General features: G+C 48.1%; 1 protein-coding gene across 2 annotated transcripts in view; it reads right to left on the reverse strand.

The window, feature by feature from the left end:
- Window positions 1–23,550, reverse strand: part of PHIP (PHIP subunit of CUL4-Ring ligase complex) — a 2,330,659-nt gene that overhangs the window by 1,487,573 nt on the left and 819,536 nt on the right. For both annotated transcript variants that reach the window (XM_086926531.1, XM_086926532.1), the window contains exon 20: window positions 8,590–8,713. In XM_086926531.1, the coding sequence (XP_086782657.1) occupies window positions 8,590–8,713 (124 nt within the window). The remainder of the gene's footprint in view (window positions 1–8,589; window positions 8,714–23,550) is intronic.

The raw sequence follows: 23,550 nt of genomic DNA on the forward strand, positions 1-23,550 counted from the left end.
AAATCCCTCGTGGAGCAAGCAATGGGGAAGTTGGCACAGGACAATAAGGTACTGCGCGAGAAACTCGATGAGCAAGAAGGGCGTTCTAGGCGGAACAACATCCGCATTATTGGGGTACCGGAGTCAGAGGGCACGAGAGCCATGGACTTGTATGTGGAGAGCCTGATTACGAACGAACTTAAGCCAAAAGGGTTGTCCACTTTCTACTCCGTGGAGAGGGCCCACCGTGTACCAGGCGGTCAAACGAAACCAGGGCCGTCCCCGCGGCCTATAGTTGCTCGACTATTCAATTTCCGAGACCGGGATGCCATCTTGCAGGATGCCAGGACATCCCCTCCTATCAGACTTCAGAACTCCACTGTAGCCTTCTTCCCCGATTACACAGCGGACGTCGCACGCAGGCGAAGAACCTTTTTTGAGGTAAAAAAAGAACTAAGGACACGAGAAATCCCGTATTCCATGCTCTTCCCTGCAAGGCTCAGGGTGGTAGCAGACAATAAAACGTGGTTCTTTGACACCCCTGAAGCAGTGCAAGACTGGCTGGAGGGGTGGAGGCCGGGCCCTCACCCTCGGCGAACCAACCGGCCCCAAAGGGCCGTAATGTAGGAAGACATCCGGATTCCCAGGCATCGGGAGGGGGCCCAGAGAGCAGCTCGCCCTTAAGAGAAGAAGGTGGACAAGAGGAGAACGAAGAACTATGATCTCCAGGTTTTCGTACTCTACTAGACTTATTGTGCTGCTCACACGCCACCCGCCATTGGACACTGGGTGATGGACCTCTGGGGGTGAGATTGAGAGACCGCTGGCTGCGGAGAGTCCCTCACCCCGACGCGCAAGTACATTGTTTTGGGGTTGGGACATGCACTCTGCTCAGTTGGGGGGGGCGGGCAGTTTTGAGTCCGTATAGCAGGGGGGCAGGGAGGGGGGTGGGTAGGGGTAAGGGGGTGGTTAAAGCTTGGGGCCACTTGGTCCTACAAGTTATGGTTTTGCACACACACATGCTGATTGGTATGACACTGCATTTGGACAACATCATATGTCATTGGGGAGGCCCAATGGCAGGGGGTACGATAGCGTCGCACCTGCCTCGCGCATGCCCTCACACAACACCTCACTCACGGCGAGAAGGCCTCGCGGCCTATCGAGATCCCTCCGTAGGACAAGAGAGAGATTGCATCCTATGGGTTCTTTCGGGCCCCAACACCAGCGATTCCTATGGCCAGGGTAAATAGTCACACTCCACCAGCCCCACTGCAAATTATGTCGTGGAACGTTAGAGGCCTGGGCGACAGGATCAAAAGGGGCCTGGTGCTGCAAGGAATTAAGAGACAGGGACCCGCCCTAGTTCTTTTGCAGGAAACACACTTGGTGGGGGCGGCCACACGGGCTCTGGATAGGAGAGGATACCATATGATAGTGCACGCGGAATTTACCTCAGGGTCACGTGGCACAGGCATATTGCTGCGAAAGTCCTCCCAATACATAGTGAAATCCACGAAAGTAGATGACCAGGGCCGCTTCGCAGCGGTCCATGGCCAGTGGGAGGGTAGACTACTAAACGTGGTCTCCGTTTATATCCCACCGGCGCTGCAAGCCGTAGCACTGCCAGACCTCGGCAAGTTCCTGTTAGAACTCCCTGAAGGAGAATTACTTATTGGCGGAGATTTTAACACAACGCTCACAAACACCCTTGATCGATTCCCCACACGAACACACACAGATGGCCCTAGCAAGCTCCAGAATTTTCTAGAAGCGCAGGGATTGGTGGATGTGTGGCGTCTGCTACACCCGGAACAGCAACAGTACACCTACTACTCAGCAACCCACAATAGCCTTTCAAGGATAGACTACTTTTTCACATTAGGAAACGGTCTCCTTAACATCGACGAAGCAAAGATACAGCCGAGGGGCATTTCGGATCACTCGCCGGTCACTCTGGCCGTGTCTAGTACAGGCACCAAACGTAAAAGGATCTATCCGATTTTTCCAGGGTATCTCAAAATCCCAAAAATTAGTAAAGACCTGAAGAAAGCGACCCGACTATATTTTGAGGAGAATCAGTCCTCGGTAGCCTCCCCCTCAATATTGTGGCGAAGCCTACAAAACGGTGTTCAGGGGACAGGCTATTGCGGCGATAACGAATCACACGAGAGTACAAAGGAGGGAAGCTTTGGAGCTGGAGTTGGGCCTCGAGAGGGCCAACACCGCCCACATGGCTGGCCCATCAGAAGACACACTTCACGACTTACAGATACACCAGCGCCGCCTCAACGACCATTTGAGGCGTGTGACCATGGCGGACATCGCCGCCACTAAACACAGAGTCTATGACATTGGGGACAAAGCCAGTAAACTCCTTGCGTGGCTTGACAAGAAACAAGGGGGAGGCAGGAACATACTGCAAATCACTGACGCATATGGCATTGCACACACCCAGCCGGAGGAAATAGTAGATGCATTAGCGGACCACTTTAGTGAAGTATACACCCCGACAGTAGTAGTGACGGAGGATGAATCCCGAGCCACCCTCGACTGTGTGCCTCTGCCGACGCTGACAGAGGAGGCGGCGAAGGACCTCGACGCCCTCTTAACAACTGATGAAATTCAGTTGGCAATTAACTCCCTCCACTCGGGTAAGGCTCTGGGTCCCAACGGGGTGCCCATTGAGTGGTTTAAAACCATGTCCGAATCCCTGAGTGAGCCCCTACTTCAGATGTATGAGGAGAGTAGAGAAAAGGGTACGCTTCCCCCAGATCAACGGATGGCAACTATAGTCGCCATCCCAAAACCGGGTAAACCGCCTAGCGACTGTAAATCCTATAGACCTATTTCGCTCCTGAACCCAGAGGCCAAAATAATAGCGAAAGTGCTGGCGAACAGGCTTATGCCGCGCTTAGGTCAGCTGATCCACCCGGACCAGTCCGGCTTTATGCCGCATAGAAGCACGGCCTTAAACCTTCGTAGAGTGCACGGAGTTGTGGAGCGAATATCACTGTTGAAGGAACCAGCAGCGATATTATCACTGGACGCCAAAATGGCGTTTGACATGGTGGAATGGAGCTATCTCTTCGCGGTGCTCACTCGCATGGGCTTTGGGCCCGTCTTTATTTCGTGGATCAGGTTACTTTACAAAGACCCCGTGGCCAGGGTAGTGGCGAATGGACACACGTCACGAGACATACGTCTGGGACGAGGTACTCGACAGGGGTGCCCACTCTCGCCCCTCCTATTTGCACTGGTCCTAGAACCGCTGGCGGTCACCATCCGAAGTATGCAGCTCCTGAAAGGGATTAGATGGGATCAACAGTGGGAAGACAGTGTCCTTATATGCGGACGATATGTTGATATACCTCACAGACTTAGAAAATAGCCTTCCGAACTTCCTAGCAATCTGCAATTCACGCGGGCGAGTGTCAGGCTACACTATCAACTGGTCTAAATCGATACTCTTTGAGCTCAGGGGGCCACTCCCGCCCCTGCCAGACTCCTGTCCGCTGGAGGTGGCTCCCTCTTCCTTTAAATACCTGGGAATACATATCACTCGAGATGACACTGAGTTCTCAGTACTCAATCTGCAACCCCCTCTAATTCGACTCCGTAATGATGTGCAACACTGGAAGGAACTTCCATTAACATTGTTGGGCAGAGCAGCACTATTTAAAATGATGGCGCTACCGCGCTTCCTATACGTACTTGAAAATACCCCACAATTGGTACCCGCCAGTTTCCTCCAGAGGGTAACAGCACTGATATCGAGTTTGCTCTGGGGAAACCGGCCAGCCCGAATATCTCACACGAAACTTAACAGGAGCTGGTATGATGGCGGAATTGCACTGCCTAATATGCAGTTATATTACTGGGCGGCCCAACTCAAGATCCTCAACTAGTGGGTACACGCCCCACAGGACGACCCAGCATTCAAGTCAGACAGGGCACAACTAGGTACAAACAGTTTACTAGCACCTCTATACCACCGGGGCACAGCGGCGAAACTTATAGGACCCACCAAACATACCGTACAGCTATGGTACAAGGCTCAAGCGAAGCTACACTGGGATGGAACCATCACGAAACTCACACCACTGTGGGACACCAAGGCATTGGGACACTAAGGGCTACACCCAGTGGGATAACATTGGGATATCGACTGTGGGGGACATGTGGACTAGAGAGCGTGTGATCCCGTTCGCGCCCCTTCAGGAACAGTATGAACTGGGAGATAGCAAGCTGTATAGGTATATACAAATCAGACATGCCCTCCAGGCGGCGATCCCACCGAACACGACACCACCAGAGTCCTCCCCGCTGGAAGACCGTCTGCTCGCGGACTTCATGCAGGAAGGCGCAACCTCCTTAACATATCGTAAATTGATCAATAACTTACCCGACCCACTGGAGAGGCTGAAGGACAAATGGGTGGCCGAAGTCGGAGACTTCGATGACTCCGACTGGAACGCTGCCATTGCATCTCCGCGTGAGGCTGGCATATCGTCCAAGTTCCGCCTGGTACAACTAAAAATCCTACACAAGGTATACTATACGAGAACTACATTACACAAACTACAGCGTGCAGATCATCCTTATTGTCTCAGGGGCTGCGGGGAAGAGGGCACGTTCATACACACACTCTGGAGCTGCACACGTATTGTCGGCTACTGGCAGCGGGTACTCCGCACCATCGCTCAAACACTTAACACCTCACTCACACTGGACCCGCGTGTATGCCTATTGAATGTATGGGGGCCTACAGATCTCACATTTTATGAGAGGATATGGACTACGATAGGCCTCATGACGGCCAAACGAGATATTGCACAAAAATGGGGGGCAGCGGAACTCCCCACTTTGGCACAATGGAGCAGGAACATGGATATGCTCATGTTGACGGAAAGGGCAGTATACAAACTGAGAGATAATCCACGCAAATGGAATGGGGTTTGGCAACCGTGGAACACATATAGAGGGGATATTTGTGAGCCGTTGCCGGAGGAGGATCTTGATGGCTCTGAGGATGAGGAGGACACTGAATAGGGGTCAAGACCAACGGAAGGCAGCACACGTGAGGGGAACGGGGCTGGCTACAATGCAGCGGGGTTTAGTGTATAGGGGGGGGGGGGTGTGCGGGCGGGATGTAACTTTGGGAGAATTGCGCAACTGATCTCTCGCAGGGAAGCGTCGATGCCAGATAGTACACCATGTGTAAATTGTTGTCGTACTGACTTATGTGTGAAGTTTATTAGTTATATAAAAAACACAAAATGCTAATTGTATTTCGATGTAGATTTCATCCGTTCCATATGAATAAGTATCCTGAGTAATCGATAATGCCTCAACAATCGGAAAAGGCTAAAATATCTGCACCTGGATCATCAGTACAACATACTGCAAGCCGGCCTCAGGGTTGTAGGCGCAATTATGTAATGTGATTGAAAATTTCTATATGACTTTGCAATAAAAACATTTAAAAAAAAAAAAGAGTCCAGGAAGATATGCTATTCATCACACGAAGAAAGAGGGAGAATCACTAGTACGAAAGACTATATTGTTGGAATGGGACACTACAATTGGTCTAATGTTGTTGTCCTTTTATTTCTCTCTGATTTTTTTTCCATGTTTCTTGGGAAATGTAGGTCAAGGTGTTGTTTATATGGCTGCTATTCTAAAATAAAGTGAAGTGAGAATGGCATAATCCACGCCTCCATGTCCTTAATAGAATTGAAAATTTCCTTCACAACAGCTAGGAAATGTTATAGTATCCATCAGAATTTTGCTTTAGTATCGCCTTAGACATTCCTCTGTTGATTTACCCTGCTGGCCAGCTGTTGTAAGCAGGTGCATGAGTTTTGCGACAAAGGTTAGGATTTTTCATAAAGGTGAGGAATCTAAGGTTAAAAGTATCTATCACAATTTTTTTTTTTTTAACTTCTCTATGTACCCCAGACTCGTGGATAATAATTAAGGACTTCTTCAGTCTCAAAGCTATCAGACCAATGTAAGAACCTGGAAGCCCCTATCTCCATAGGGTACTGGGCTCTATTGATTCTCTTAAACTTCACAAAGTTCAGGCCCAGACATTTTTACTGATGGGTTTTATAAAACCATATGAAGATTATTTGTACCACCTTGTAAAAGTCTTCAATATACTATTGAGCAATTGGAGTGACGCCTATGATGACAGAGGCCAGTATGTCAATGATAATAAAACGAGAAAACAACCTGAAATTAAGACCTACATAGCAATTAATCAGACAAATACTGAGAAGGGTAATACAAAAACTTTGGCGATAAGACTGTTCCAGGCCTCATTTCCTCAACCAATCAGAATTTTGTAACAATTCAATTCAAAAAATGTAATCCACATGAACAAAAAAAGCTGTTAAAAAACCTGTGCAATACTTGCAAACCTCAATGCAAAAAAGGCCCTCAATCAGGAAGATTTTAGCTTTTTTGTCAGAGTGATATAGAGATTCGGCTTTAGCTCGAATTTTAAGCCAATGTATATGGAAGGTTACAAATAACCTATATCAAGAATCTCCATGAATGGATGAACTTTGTGTGCATTTTCCTTAAGTGGTTAAGGGGACTCCTCTGGGGTGCCCCATCTAACCCCTATTACTCGCCCTTAAAATTGAACCATGAACTATTAAGGAGAGAGGTTATGGGAATAAAATATGGCCCTGACATACATAAAATAAAGCTATCTGCTGACTGACTTTATCCCAATGCTCCAAACACTACTAGCAGAACGCAAAAAATGTCAAGTCTTAAATTTTAAATTTAACCCTGTGCAAGAAATAGTACACCATATCAAAAAGCAGGCTCAATTCTGCTGGGCATCTTGAAATATGAAGTATTTGAAAGTAAATGTACCCATACCTGACCGACATGTACTATAATTCAACTTTATGCCCTTATTGGCATCCTTAAGAGAGGACTTCCCAAGACAGACACCTATATCTATTTCTTGGCCGGGTAAAGTTAATACAGTTAGTATGAAAATCCTGCCAGGAGCGCTAGAGCTACTAGCTCTAACAATTAACATTACAGATGGGTTTTTCAGGGACCTCAAAGAAATGATCCAGAGGTTTGTATTCAAAGATATGGCAAACACTGACTTACAAGACCATATGTATGCCGGATAAGAAGGGGGTCTTGCCCTGCAGGGCTTAATTACACTGGGTGGCCCAATTATCGTCTCATATATACATGGCTTTAGTAAGCCTTACCCTACAAGATCTTTCATGGAAAGTCATACACAATAGCCCTGAATGCTTATCTAGATACCCCTACTAGTACTACACTGAAAGTGTGGGACCACATAAATGCAGGCCCATTAATTTTAATCCAGGTTTTACTTCAGCAATGGCGCCTGGTCCCTTTGATGCATTATGCATAGAGGCCTGCCTTTGAATAGCAGATTTGCTCTCTTGTGGAACAAGTAAAACATTTTAACAATGTAGAAAGGAATTTAATTTAAAAATTTGGCCACTAGAGAACCAAGATGCATTGAAACATTTTAAACAGATCCAGCACCAAGGGTGTTTTCAACATTATTTCATTTTTTGATTGAGGCACTCTTCACACAGGTAATCTTGAGAGAAATAAACAGGCAAAAGGATGAGAATTATTTTAGACCCAGTGGGTTAGCACATTACAGGACACACAGTGTGTTGGGCACAGAAGAACAATATGAAGTAATTTGTGATTGGCATTTGTACCCAACAAAACGAAACCATCTCTGGACAGAATGCTTTTGCAAGGTAATAGAACATTTGGCATGACTGTCCACACATTAAACGCTTCGGGTTAGAAATACTGGTGGTAATGTAAACATTATTAGGATATCCAAACTCAAATGAAATGGCCACTCCCCTACTGGGAATCCACTCTAAATACCTGGAATACCAGTCAAAAGTAGATAAAAAACTCAAGTGGAATGGCTAGAGAACAGCAAAAGTAACAATCACTGGAAAAAAAACAACCACTTATCACACAGTGCATGCTCAAGTGTGGAAGATAATGGCAATGGAAAACTTAAACAAAACAAAGGCAAACTTCCTATATATTTTGACATGTTATGGAGTCTCTTAGTGACTTACTAATCAGAAGGCATTTCCTCATTAACACACCCACCTGCATTAAGAGCTTCTGATCTATTTGTTATTGACTTTAAAGGAGGATAACTGGATTTGGTACATGCTGTACCTCCTGCATAAACTAGGATCTGATGTAGGTCTCATGCCACCCTAGTATGACTACTTACATGAAACACAATTACAACAATGATTTTAAAAGAATCTGACTGTTTAGCTTTAAGTAATACTAGATGAAATCCAAGGGGAATTTGTTTGGTGGGGTGGAGTAACAACTTACATATTTGCAAAAAGGCATACATTAAACATACGTTATCAATGATTTTACATTTGGATCCATGTTATTATCATAGCTTTGTTTATGTGACCTGTAAAACATGGCCATGGTCTGCATGAAGGTAGTTGATATGTCTTCTCTTTTTGTATTATTGGTAATGTGAAAACTAAGAGTGACTAAGTAAAAAACAAAATATGGTAACTTTTAGTCTTTTCATACCTTAATGGAAAAACTCCCTTTATTTTCCTTTAGAACATGATTTGCAGTATGTTTCTTTTTCTCCTCAAATCTGTACATATGTATTTCATCTTCTCCCTTTGCAGTTCTCCAGTATTCCTGTTTACTAATGAGAAAACCATAGTATTACATTTCAGCACAAAAGATTTCATTTTTCCTTCTGGGTAAATGCAGTTTTCCAACACTAAGGTCAGAAGAGTTGCTAATTTTGAAAAATTCACAATCAGATTGGGTAAACGGAGTATAATAATAAATTAAAACGGTTTAAGAAAATCTCATTAGCGGCCAACCATTGTGTGCATGGGCAATCAACTGGGTTCATTTCCCTAAAACAAAAGGGTGTACAACTGTCGGAATCCTGTTTGGAAGGCCACAGGGAAAGCAGCAGCTACTTGGATCAACCGTGGGTGCGGAGGTCTTTTACTCCGGTTGCCCCGGGGCTAGACCTAGTATGAATCCTGAGCAACTGGGCCAAGTGCCCATTTCAGCACTTGACTCTCCGGATAACATGGTCCAAACAGTCCCAAAGTTTCCGTGGAGGGATGTGGATACAGGGAGGGAGGGGAGGTATGTTAACAAGGGCTCCCAACTTAACATGCATGCAGCAGCAGAAATATATGATTGCCCAGTCAAACAATTACAGGCCTTCTGAGGTCAAGGTTTTTTTCTTTAGGTGGTACACCAGGTCATCCCTCTGAGGTCAAGGTTTTTCTTTAGGTGGTTCACCAGGTCATTCTCATCACCTTGCTCTTAAGTGATAGTGGCTAATTCCCATTCAATATAGACAGCAACCAGGGTAAGACCCACTAGAAGTCAAGAGTTTCAAAAGTTGACTATGACTATGTTAAAGTTAACAGTGTTCCATTGCTGCAATGCTATCCACACCTGCTGGACCAGAGTTCCTGATTGCACCGCTACCGCAGGTGCTGGAGCGGCAGCAGCTGATTCAGGTGAATTTGCTGCACGTGTCCCAGCCGAGCTGTACATAGCAGTCTTAGAGTTCCTCACATGTAGTTTGCCACCACTGCTCCTCCTTGTAGGTTAAGTCTCTAGTCTGTTTCACGTAGAAGGGGCAGGGGAAGAGGGTGCAATGGGTCTAATGCAAATCCTTCATCCCAATGTAGGCAAGCTGGGATCCCCACAACAGCCTCACACTGGATAGGATTTTGACCAAGTCAGACGTCTTGCTGGTCCTAGTGCCACCCCACCCTCCCGGCATACAGGATCTCCATATCTTCACTGCACATGGGCTCATCCTGATCCAAACAGTAATGTCCTAGGCAGCAGCCTGTCCTGGCATAATGGATCACAGCTCAACACTGCAAAAGAGCTACCTTCCTTTCAGCATGGCAATCTTCTCACAGCTGCCCCTCCTGACATACGAGGTCACCGGTTCCTGTTTGCACACGGGCTCCAGCCAGATCGCAATGATGAACAAGGTTCACTTCACTGGAGTCCTCCTCTGGCATACGAGGGTCACTACTTTCATCCTGCACACAAGCAATGACCCGGTCAGTGCAGCAGCCGCCTCCTCACAACTCGCAAAGAAGTCCACTTGATAGCGCTACCCACTGAATCTCGCTTTGCACTAACGCACTGCTCTAAGTTACAGAGCTCACTGTTCTTGGCAAGCAGGCAGGCGAGCGAGCAAGGATGCTCCAGGCTAGGTGGTGTTGGGTTCCTTCTGTGAGGTCCCCTAACCCAGACGGAGAGATTAGCAGGCCTTGGCCCCAAGTCAAGGTCACAAAGCAGTCTTACAGAGCTTGCCCTCCTCACACAGCCCATCTGGCTGTTTGGCAGCGGACTTTTTGGGGGGTCGTAAGCTCCCCTTCTTATAGTCCATTTCCGCACACCAAAAGCGATTTAGAGTCTGAGTCTTTGAAATTTATATTGGGAGATCTGCTTTCTTTAGGGATGCCCACTCATCTGCCCTCTGTTCTTCAAAGAAGTCTCGCAAAGCAGGTGCGACTCCAAATCTAAAAGCTCTACAACATAGGCCAAGGTAGTGACTAGAGTTCAAACCTGGATTTCGGCCACAGTGATCTGTATGTCAAAAGGTTGCCCCAGGCCTCAGCCCTACTCATTATGATTCTTTTATCAAGCAAATCTCCTTCCTGAGATACACCCAGGCTCCTTCAATGTGACCTCTCTCTCCGAATCAAACAGCACCCATTGAAGTGTGTAAATGAAGGCTGGATCTAAACTTTCTAGAGTGCCCGACCCATCTTACAGGAATGCAGCAATACACACTTCTGTATGGGGGAATTTCTCTATCTTCTCTCCTTACGTTTCACCAGGCAGCCCTAGGTTTCCAAAATGGAAGCTAGGGTCCTCCGTACATTGTACCATTCACAAAGCACACAAACACCCAGTGCATGTATACCGCAGACACTCATTGCACAGCACTACACACTTGATGTATTATCCCACTCATACGCACACCTACATCCAGTACATGCACATAACCTACGTGCACTGCTCAGTGCTGTATTACATCTATATTGTACCAAACATGGGCGCGAGCACACACACACGCATCCAGCACATACATATAGCATAATACACTGCACAGCACAACTTCTTTAATGTATTGGTCCACTCGTAGGCACATACTGTAGACCTCAATTCCGTGATACAGGTTAAATAGACCTGTTCACTCCAACTGATCCCGGCACTTGTACTGCTCAACTCCTGGTGAAGGCAATAGTCTTCCACCACTGTAAGTAGCGCTTTGGAGACACTTCCCAGTCCAACAAGTCCGCAATCTGTGAGGCAGGCCTACGTCATGACGCGCAAGCATGGTTTTCGTTTGCCCATGACAACAAAAATCAGTATTAGGGATCCAGACCTCAGTAGAGTTGGGGCGCTCATAGCAGGGGTGCACATCCATCACTTTTCCGTCCCATCACATTCGCTCCAATTACTCCAATAGCCAGGAGGCAGTCGGAGCAGTAATTGAACTTTTCCACACTACCAAGAAAAAAGGATAAACTACTCTGAACATGGTGGCAAGGTTTAAGCTTTCAATTTATAACTCAAGCTGACCTAAGACCATAACATAACTACAATTTGAGTAATCTATTGCCCAAGCGGAGTAACACAAAAAAAAAATAAACACATTTAAAATAAGCCAATCATATTCAGGATCCCAGCTAAACCCCAGTGCTGTTGTCCTAAAGTAGCTATCTGTAGAGTGAAATCCGATAAAATATATACCAAAGTAAATATTCTTCAAGCACATCTTTTTTGCTCCTGCTCTGCCACAGAAAGGAACAATTAACATTAATGAGTAAACTTCCACAAAACAGTCAAACACACACTAACAGCTAAGAATAATTTAGGACACAAAATACAGCTACAACGCCAAAAGCAGTGGATATATAAAGCAATCACTGCCAGTACACATCATATTGCAAGTCAATATTAAAATACACCCTACGAGTCCTCTTTATACAGAAAGTAACGTTTTAAATCTAACTTCATCCTTAAAGTTTGCGGTGGGGATATTCAACATCCCATATCTCAAAGGGGGCTTTTTTTTTTTAATGGTCAGGACAATGGTATTTGTAAGCTTACTCAGAAAAAAACAGGTCTGAAATTAAACTGTTGAAACACAGTCTGAGGACCAATCAATATAGCCTTCAATATAGCCTGCAATCAATCTAATCTATAGGACAATTCATAGTGCACTGTTAGTTTCTGAACCATCTTTCTTTTCTTTGCGCCAGAAAACTATATAAATAGGGCACTTAGGATTAACCAGTGAAGCCTTTCCACTTCTTTAGAGGCATGCAGCTGACAGACCGCGAGCAAAATGCAAGATTAACCAGCAAGTAAACGTAACATCATTTTGAGGACTGATCAAGCAAATTCAAGTAGATTGAAAGGACTAGCAAGTAACCCTTAATAGTGGCCACGGCAAAACCATGCTGGGCTAAAGAGAAGACAAACTAAAAGACATCAGATAACAGCCTGCATAACATCAAACTGCTTTCCAAGCACCAGGTGACGAACGTGGAAGAAAGGCTTGTAAAAGGGTGGTGAGTGTGAGAAGTTGGCCTGATATATGATGCTCACTAGTTCTAGTGATCACCTTATATCAGTCCAAACAACCCTTATGGTGATTGGTTGTAAGTCAACCTTATAGAACAGCTATCCTAGTAGCGTGGCCAAAAGCAGTCTTTAGGCTAAACTCTTTATGGCATGTGAAGCCAGCTGTTTTACCACATATAACCCCTTGAATACCAAGTGAAAGGACATCACACAGGTTGTTATGAAAATAAACAGATATTTATTCACTAACATACACCTCTGAACTCTTTATGAGGTCAGAGGGCCAAGCACATGACAATACTTAAAAGGAAATACGAGTTCGCACAATATTTACAAGTGCACCCTAGGGGCACGGCAAACCATATACTCAAAACAATGGAATGCGAGGAAGGAAAGTACTGTAAGGAGATCCAGAGGCTGGAGGATCGCTGGGACTACGCTTCAAACTAGGTAAGTAAGGAGCAGGAGGCCCACGGGACTCACGTGCAGAGTGGGAACTCTCACGCGGGATGCGTACCAACGTCTATGGATCGTACAGTTTAGAAGGTTACGGATTCCGGACTAACCCGGCTGGATGGAGGGAAAACAACAGTGGACCTGAACACTAGGATAGTGTACACAGACTTCAGCACCTAGAAGCTTTAGTAACCTAACCCACAGGCTGCGGGTGCATAGGGCTGAAGTTGCGTCGGGTTTGCTGCGTTGATCCCGGTGATGCCTGAAACAAGGAGTTGCTGGCAGGCAGCCAGATGGAGGAGTCCGGGGGTTCCAAGGATGGAACTAGGAAGAAGAAGTCCTGAAAGGGAAGGGGACAGAGTCTCGGTCACTAGCCAGTGACGGTGCTGGAACCAGGAGGGAACCAGATGCTGTCGCCGCAGTCAGGTGAAGGAAGGGTCGCTTCTCTCTGCAGCTGTATGGACCAGGAGCTGTTCTTCACGACCAGGCTGGAGGCACGAGCTGTCCCACGTAGTCTGCTGCTGTTGGCGGTGTCGGATCGTCGATCTGGACAGTAGGCCTTGGCAAATGCAAGCCACGCGGTGGAGCAAAGATGGCGTCTGGCGCGGACCAGGAGGGTCCGGGGTGCTTCTCGTTCACAGGGAAGCAAGGGCCAGTCTGGGGGGCCAGACTAGCAGTGTCGGATTCTTCGGGTCGTCGTCTCAGAGGTCACAGGCCAGCCGGCGAGTGACCAGACAACAGGAAGAGCAGCAACCAGGCAAAAGGGCCCCACGCAGATCTCGTGGATGCTGGGGGGCTGGTCTTTGGTGCAGGAGCTGCGTCGGTGTAGGGCTTCTCAAACCCCAATGCACTCACTCGAGGATCCCTCGGCGGTCGTGCTGGAAGCGCTGTGCAGGTTTTCCCAAGATGGCAGTCTCCACGTTGCTCGTCGCACCCACGGGTCCCTGCTGTGGATGTGGGTAGAGGTCAGAGAGGTCTGGAGGTCCGGGTCTGGTCGAGCTGGGTCGTCGGATTCCGGGATGGAAGGACTCTGCAGCAAACCGCACAGGAGCTTGATGGTGCCTGCGAAGCAGGATGGTCACTCCCTGACCATAGGGGAGATTCTTCAGTCTTCTGAAATCAGGAGGTCGAAGGTCAAGAGTTTCTTCGTGGAAGTAGTCACGATTAATCTGATTTGGAATGGGACCAGCTCCTACCTTTATTCAGCTAAAGGGGGCTGCACTACGACTAGGTCCCTCCTCTGGGTGGGACCAGGGAGGGGGGTGGTTACACCCCCTTTCCTTTGTCCGGTCTGTCGCCAGCTCTGGGGCTGGAGTGCCCCAGGAACTGGTTCTGACCGGTGTATGCACAGGGCACCTTGTGTGCCCCAGGCATGTCTCATTCCTTTGAGCCCTGTCCTACCTAATACACAAAATCCTGTCTGGGGTGGTGCTAGCACCTCCCAAGGCAGGAAACCCTTTGTCCTAGCCTCCCTCGCTGGAAGGACTCCCAGCAGCTGGAGGTCAGACTTGTGTCTGTGGTGGCAGCATCCATTTTGTGATGCTGAGGCTCGAGTTAACTTTAAACGGGGTTCACAGTTACATACATGTTGTGTCCCTCTAGAAGGGTGGAATGCTAACCCCGTCGCCAGAATTGGCGAGGGGTTAGTATTCCAATTCGTATGACACCTTTCTCGACATGTTTTGATAATGCGATACCAAAGTTAGCAAATAACCGCGAGGATTATAATGCACTTAAGAGTATATGGTACGCGTTATCATGGAACAGCTATTAGGACTTGGTTCCGCAAACTGCAAACGGGCTCAGCTCATGCCAGAGCACCATCTCACATAATTCCAAGCACTCTGCCTTCAGGATTGTCAAGGCCTGCCATAGGAGTGACTGATAGGAGTATATGTGTCCATTTTAGGGTTAGATATAGAGATACTATATCTAAAGCAAAGGGTGATTACACCACCTTGCCCGAGCTGTCGTGCAGCCAGTTGTGTCAGATTCGGATGGCCAGCCAGGGGTGGCATAATACATGCTTCAGCCCCTGGTAGGCCCTGGGTACACCTATGCCCTGGATGCCTAAGGTATGCTGTACAGGGACTGATAAGGGGGCCCAGTACCAATCGGTAAATGCACCTAAGGTACATGTTGTCAATTTAGAGAGAGACAGCTAGACTGTGGGTCTGATTAGCAGGCCCACAGCCAGGGAAAGTCGTAAACTAGTGAAGCAAAAAGCAAAAATCGGGGGTGACCATAGGATTGCAGACCCCACTCTCCTACAGTGAGCAGCTAACATGACATACATAGCCTCTGATGGTAGAACAAATCCTCCCAACTGGCTCTGCTCATGTCCCCAAACATGGAGGTGTAGAATGTGGCAGTTCAGGTGCAGAACTGTGCCCAGCTGCTGGGGCAGCAGATCCTCCAGAAGAGAAAGCCTCAGAGGAAGGTAGATGCTGAGGCTAATTCAGACTATCAGACCTGCTTGACAGTACAGGGTAATTAGACTCAGCTGTGCTCTGTCAGACCACACTTTCTTCATGACTCACTGGATAAGAGGATGCTGCGGAAATGCATTAAAGAGGCTAGACTCCACCACTGAGGAGGAAACGTTTAAGAGCACAAAGGCTAAATCAACCTTATCTCAATGGATGGAAGAGACACCTTAAAAGCCACACCATGGTGTGATACTCCAAAAACTGATGTGATGGAGCTGCAAAGGGCATATAAGAGGCCTTTGATCTACCAGTCGCTGAAGTGACCTCATAACAGAGTGGATGCTTCCATCACCACTGATGCCTCCACAAAAGGGAAGACCAGCATGCCACACTTTAGATAGGATTCCAAAATCCACCAATAAAGGTCTTGGGCCACCTCGTCGTCGTCGTCGGAGATCCAAATCCTGCCTGCCTGTGAGGAATACCTTAATTTTGGGTTAACTGCAGTCGAAAGTGCCATAGATGGACCCAAATGTGTCAAAGAAGATACAAGATGCTAGAAAACCAAGCAGCAACAGGATCAGAACCTGAATGTCCTGGAACATTTCATGGTAACCAATTCCTTAATACCCCAATAAAGGGAAGGCCCAGACAAGGTTAAAGATGGAACTTGGACTTCTTGATGTAAACTGCCACAGCTTATAGTAAAAGTGGTTGACTGAAGATGTTCCTAGGCTAGTTGTGGAGAGCAAGTGGTTGAACTAAAGGGATATATGGACTCCCACATTGCGTAGATGGACACCAAAATGACATTCATGAGGAGGAGCCACGCTGGCAAACAAGATGGCTGCTTAGGCTCCCGGCTCCGCCGACCTCCGTATCCCGCCACAAGATCCTGTATATTAACCTGATTTTACGCCCAGCCTTTGTGTGAATGAACTGTTCCTCACTCCGATGGTGAAATCCGGAAACTTTTATCAGCTGGTTTGACGAAGTTACATCGAGTTGAAAATTGTGGCCTACTCCAGCGGTGAAGCCGGGGCCTCGAGTACCTGCAAAGCCGGGCTGCAGTGCAACAACATCGGCTGAGAGACCCAGGCAGGGTCCGGTCAATCGTAGTTGAGGCTTACTTTACGCTCGAATTTGGCGGCGATTGTTTCCTGGCTCAACATTGATGGAGGAGTGACTTTGCTGCTGCTGACTGTGGGCGGGGTCCAGTCCCGCGGACCCGGTGTTGGTCCCCGCCGGGGTTCGGTGAGTCGGGACCCCGGCCTGCGGCGCTAAGTCGTGTGAACGCGGCTGCAGATAACGACGGGTCACCCTCCACATTTGCCCTTTCGTGATCCTGTTTGTCTCCCCCGGAGATGCCAGATTCACCCGGGGAGGTGATTGTGATTGGTATCGGGCGTGAGACTATGGATCGAACAGTGCCTGAGCCATCGCTGAGGTCAATATTGGTAGAAATTTGGACGTTTCACTCACAAGTGGATGTTTTATTAAACAAATTGGATGTAAGCCTATCTGAGATGTTGCTTGTGGTACCAGACCCTGCCCCACTGTTGGAACAGCAATCAGCAGCCATTCAAGCCGTGGCCATTTTGATTCCGTGCGAGGACCCCGAGGGGAAGCGAGTATTGAAACCATCGGATGGTGCCTTGGAAGATGGTGTTCCTGAGGCTGTGAGTGTACAACCGAACCTTCCATCACTATTGACTTTGGAGGTATCGAAAGGCGTTCCCTCCCGGAGACTTGTGCTGTAGACTCTTCTTTCATCTTGGGGTCGTCTTCTCCCTTCTAGGAGATTTTACGACCCCGGGGCAAGATACATCGGGACTGTCCATCTAGGAGAAGGAGACTTTCTGTGTCTGAAGTTCTCGTTGACTTACTATCTACGAGTGGTAACGGCATGACTCTCGATGACTTCCTTCTCCTCTGCGACTCCTCTGTGTGCTTTTGGGTCTCGCTGGGGGGGGGGGTTTGTGTGCTGGTTCGGAAGGGTCAAGGTTAAGATCAATTAGATTGGGACGGTTTGAAGTGGCTATTATGGATATTCGATCTGCAATAGTTTGATTTAAGAGGCTGGGCGGTGTAGCACGTTGCCCCCTAATTTCTTTTATAACGGTGGTTCTACATCAGTCTTTTTGCGATAGGGGGTGTCTGTTTCTGGCGGGTGGTCTAAAGGGGCTGGGAGCACACACAGATATGCCCTCCTCCACTCTTTTTCCTAATTTTAGGGTTTTAGTTATTTGGGGTGACAGGCACGCTGCTAGTGGGGTTAGGCTGTAGCCATCTGCAGGGGTGCAGGGTGGGGGGTTGGAGGAGTTTTTTATTTTGCCTTTATTATTTTCTATGGCCTTTTTTTCCCTTTCCTTTCTTTAGGATCAGTATAGCTCGTGAATTATTCTGATTTTTACGGTGCTCTGGAGTTTGTGCTCATGCTTATTACGTCATCCAGATTTCCGGGTGGGCAGGCCCTGAGAACTGGCGCTTACGAAAACGTGTATTGTATTGTTGTTTACTCCGATTCATATGCTTTGGCGCCAGAGTTCCAATTATAGCTGTTCTTAGGTGCATATCCTGTCTCTTGGACTGTCCCTCGCATCCCTTTTGTTTGATTGTATGGCACCTGATCCGTTCATTTAGATAATATAAAATAAAACCTTTATCTCATCCTGTCATTTACTCAAGCATTCTAATACAAGTTCTATCCTGAATTGCTGCAGAACCTCGGGGTTGTCGGCTGATGAGCTGTGTTGTACCGTGATATAATGGATCCTAATTCTGTTTAGCGGCCAGCCCAAGCGGTTGTAGGCCCATGCTTGTATTTTACGAATGCTGCAATAAAGGTTTAAAAAAAAAAAATGACATTCATAAGGCCTGAGACACTAGTGTCAGGCCAAATGATTGGATGATACATTTGAAGTGGCCAGACAACACTTAAAAAAAAGAGGAACTTCCTGTTGGCTTGCAGGTTTGGCACATGGAGTACGCCTCTTGCAGTTCCAGGGGCACGAACCAGGACAGTGAGTCCAAGCCAGCAGTAAGTGAGCATCTATCATTTTGAACTACTCCTTCTTGAGGAACAGGTTTAAGACTGAGATTCAAAATTGATCTCCAGTGCCAGTTCTTCTTGGGCACCAGAAAGTACCAGGAAAAGCAGCCAAAACTATCACTTCTGGGGAAAGAACAGAGGCATAAAATTTGAGCAAAAACGGCCAAGATTTGTGAGGGTGGATGCACAAAAAGATAACGGCATAACCTTGTGTAATAATTTGATTGACCCACTAGTCCGAATTGGTAGGGTGCCAGAGTGGTAGAACTGGACTTGGTTCCATACTAGTACTTACAGGCCCCACACATGTCAGATGCTAAACTATAGAGGCTTAGTCACAGTAGCAGACAAGGAATAGGTCTGATGTTGCTGAACTCTTTCACTGCCACCAATCCTTCTTGTGCAGCCACAAAAAGTTAAACTGTCTGCTAAATGGGCAGCAGGGGCTGCTTCCGATAATCAGCAACATTTCTGGAATATCTGCCAAACTGCTGACAGAAGTGGCAGATGAGTGAAAGTAGCCCCCAAGAATGAGACATAGGTTTGCTGTCATTAATGCATTTTGTGCAGAACATGCCTTCTTGCCAAAACAATTATACCACATCAAAGTGCAAGTCTGTGTGAAACCCCTTGGACACACACAGAAAAATATGTGGTATCTGGACCTCAGAATAAATTTCACTATGTCCAGACTGTCCTGTACAGGTGAACGATTTTGTAATTACAAGACACCAGCCAGCATCAATCTAATGAGGTTAGAGCAAGTTGTTTGAATCCTCATCTTAGTCTTTGTTTCTGGAAACAGGCTCAAGACATTGAACAGCAACAGAATTAAAGCCAAAGAGAGATTGGGATTCGTGATTGTTCAGCAAGACATGGGACTCGCTCTAGATGAAACCAGTTCTGAATGCAAAATCAGAGACAAAGTGGGATCCAGAACTGATGCCTCTAAAGCGAAATCAACAAGGAAACAACCAATAGAGAGTGCTGCAAAAGAGTGGAGGCATGGTCTGGCACGAAGGTGAAAAGGGCTGACTTCAACCAGGGTCCTTCGTTCTCAGGGGAGAGCCTGTATGCTGAAGCCAACACTGGATGTCCTAGCAGATCCATGGAACCTGGATGCAAACCAGAGGAATCCAGCGCCATAATGGCCTCTGTTAAGGCTATCATCAGTTGCCGAGTCCAGATGGTAGGGGGAAAATTGGCACACAAACTCAACAAACATGATCAAATCCAAGTGGAATGTCCAAGTATGACTCAGGCCTTTAGAGTGCAGATTATAAGAGACTTCGCAGGATTTTTGGAGAAAAAAAACTTTGGAAAGAAGCTGAAAAACTGAAGGAGCAGAGCTCCATATCAGTGTGGGTGGGAGGGGAAATAAGGAACTGACCTCCGGACAAGGGTAGAGCCTATAAAGCAGGTGTATCATCATGTCCAGAGGCAGGACGGAGAAGCGGGGGGGGAGGGGGGGGAATGTGTGTGTGTGTGTTTACAACACATGTTTGTGTGCAGAATTATTGCACGAGTTTGGCAACTGGAGGAATTCACATTAACATCATTCCTGGATAAATCCTAATTAGGCAACTGGGCACCTAGCTTTCCAGTGGCCTCCAGTTCCTGCTTATTCCAGCTTGATCCAGTTGCCGCCTTTTGACCAAGTGACCTTGTTACTGCCTGGGTTTTCCCACTCATTTTTCATCCTTGCCAAAAGAAGCCCCATCCACCCCAGGTTCTACCTCATGCAGGCTGCAATGGATGTGAGCAGAGAGCACGCAGCTGGTGCAAATAAGGCAAGACAGTCTGCACCAGTCCACACCTGGGCCGCGCCGAGCCCAGAGACAGAAACATTGGCCCATGACCACCCAACACAACACTACAACCACAGAAGCCAACGAATGCCACCACTACACCTTCTGCCAAGCATCCCGTAGCACCACTGTAGGAAATTTCTTCTGCACCCATTGCGATTTCACCCGTGTCACCTCAGACACCAAGACCACCAACTCCAAATACCCGCCGCACACCGCTACCCCCACCACCTCCCCGCACCAACTGTCCGCCATGCTCCTCAATGTCCAAATCCTCGGGAAACACCCTACCGAGTCCTCCTCAACACAAACACACCGACCTTCCTCTCCTTATCAAATCATGGCTGAAACCAGCCTCCAAATCAGACATTGCCGCATCCATCCCACCCACCTACAAAACCATACACCAGGATTGAACCCTCAAACCTTACAGCCAGGCGATAAGCCCTGCTTCTAAAATTCACATAACCTAACAGGGTATCCAACATAGGATCCAAGGGACATGACTCTCTAATACCTCTCCCACCTTATAAGATAAGGCATGTGCACTAATGCACAAGTTACTACTTGTGTAACGATATATCTGTAAGAGACATAAGTTAGTGATAGATTCCTTACCTTAGAATATCCCCAGGCGTCAGACTGCATCCGGAAACTTTTGCGTAGCAGTACCCTTGCGCGTCGGTAGGCGTCGTCTGCGGCTCCGCGTCAGTCGTCGGCGTCGTGATGACGTCGTCGGAGTACTTAGACGCCGCCTCCGCGTGCTGACGTCAGTTCTTAGACACAGCTTTTCCGCGCCAGAAGCGCAGAGCCATGCCAAAAACCAACACTGGTGCCATGAAACTAGGGCCCTGAAAGGGGATGACCTTAACCCTAGATATCGGTTCGCAGAACGGGGAGGATGGGTGGGTCGGGAAAGAATCTATCACTAACTAATGTCTCTTACAGATATATCGTTACACAAGTAGTAACTTGTGCATCTGAAAGACACGTTAGTGATAGATTCCTTACCTTAGAATAGATACCCCAGCAATACCAACCCCGTGGTGGTGGGTCTGCGAGTCAATAATCACACCAGAAAGTCCTGGAGGACGGAACGGCCAAAGTAGCCATCCCTCCGGACTTGACTGTCCAGGCAATATTGCTGTGCAAACGTGTGCAGCGTGGCCCACGTAGTCTTCTGGCAAATGTCCTGCAAGGGCACACCTCGGCCCAAGGCAGTTGTAGTGGCTGTGGCTCGAGTAGAATGAGCCCTCAGCCCAACAGGGGGTTCCTTCTTAGCCAAGGAGTAACACGCCTGGATGCACAAGAAGATCCACCGGGAGATGGTCCGCTTGTGCACCGCTTTCCCTTTCTTAGCGACTGCGTATCCAACAAAGAGTTGATCATCCACCCGGAACTGTTGTGTGCGATGCAAATAAAATGAGAGCGCATGTTTTGGGTCCAGACGGTGAAGCCTCTCCTCCTCTCTCAAGGGGTGCAGAGGCGGAAAGAAGGTGGGCAAGGTGATGGATTGCCCAATGTGGAAGGCCGTGACTACCTTGGGTAGGAAGGAGGGCCTCGTTCGTAACGCAACCTTGTCCGGATGGACTGAAAGGAAAGGAGGCTTACAAGACAGAGCATGGAGCTCACTCACTCTCATGGCAGAGGTGATGGCTACCAGGAAGGCAGTCTTCAAAGAAAGAAGGCAAAGAGGACAGTTGTGAAGTGGCTCAAAGGGAGCGCACATCAGAAACGTAAGAACCAGGTTCAAGTCCCACTGAGGCATCACGAAGGGAACAGGAGGGAACGTATGAGTGATGCCCTTCAGGAATCGGTTAACGATAGGGGACTTGAACAAAGAAGGTTGATCAGGCAGCCTCAGAAAGGCTGAAAGAGCTGAGAGATAGCCCCTGACAGTGCCCAGAGCAGAACCTTGCTGGGCAAGAGAGAGAAGAAAGAGGAGAACCTCAGAAAGGGGGGAATTAAGGGGATCCACAGCCTTTGCTGTGCACCATGCCACAAATCTATTCCACCTGCAGGCGTATACCGACTTTGTGGAGGGACGCCTGGCTGCCAGAATGACGTTACAGACTTCAGGAGGCAAGCCAAATGGCCTCAACTGTCGCCGCTCAATCTCCAAGCATGGAGGTGGAGACTGGACAGGTTCGGTGGAGGACCGTCCCCTGCTGCTGCGACAGAAGGTCCTCCTGAAGAGGCAGACGAACCAGGGGATCGACTGTCATGCTGAGTAGCTCGGGATACCAGTACCTTCGTGCCCAGTCCGGAGCCAAAAGGATGACTTGTGCCCGGTCGCACTTGATCTTCTTCAGCACTCTGGGCAGAAGTGGTATAGGCAGAAAGGCATACAACAGACCGCAACTCCACTCGCGACGAAAAGCGTCTCCGAGCGAGTGCCGCCTTGGAAATTCCAACGCGCAGAACTGATGACATTGCGCGTTCTCTTCGGTGGCGAATAGATCTAACCAAGGCTCTCCCCACTGCAGAAAGAGACCTTGCTCCACATCCGAGTTCAGACGCCATTCTTGATCCATCATGCACCGGCGACTGAGTTCACCGCACTGACGTTCAGAGAACCTGCCAGGTGTTGAACCATCAGAGTCACGCTCTGATGTTCCAGCCATTGCCAGAGGCGCAGAGCCTCCTGTCAGAGGGTCCACGAACCCACCCCGCCCTGTTTGTTGCAGTACCACATGGCGGTGGTGTTGTCCGTGAACACCTGCACTACACTCCCTCGGACAAACGGGAGGAATGCCTTCAGTGCTAGACGAATCGCCCGCAGCTCCAAAAGGTTGATATGGAGCTGGGACTCCGCCGGAGACCAGAGGCCTCTGATCTCCGCCTCTCCCATGTGGCCTCCCCAGCCCTGGAGGGACGCGTCCATCACAACTACGTGCTCCGGTTGGGAAAGGGAGAGGGATCTGCCGTTGACCCAATCGCGGTCCGTGAGCCACCACTGCAGCTGTCTTGCAGTGCCCTCCGAGATCAGGACATGGTCGGACAGGTTGCCCTGATGCTGGGCCCACTGAAACTTCAGGTCCCACTACAGAGCCCGCATCCGCCACCGTGCGTGATGCACCAGAAGGATGCAGGAGGCCATCAGCCGCAGAAGCCGCAGCGTCAACCTGACCGAAACCCGGGATAA

Source organism: Lissotriton vulgaris, chromosome 6, assembly GCF_964263255.1.
Source record: "Lissotriton vulgaris chromosome 6, aLisVul1.2, whole genome shotgun sequence".
Taxonomy (NCBI): Eukaryota; Metazoa; Chordata; class Amphibia; order Caudata; family Salamandridae; genus Lissotriton; species Lissotriton vulgaris.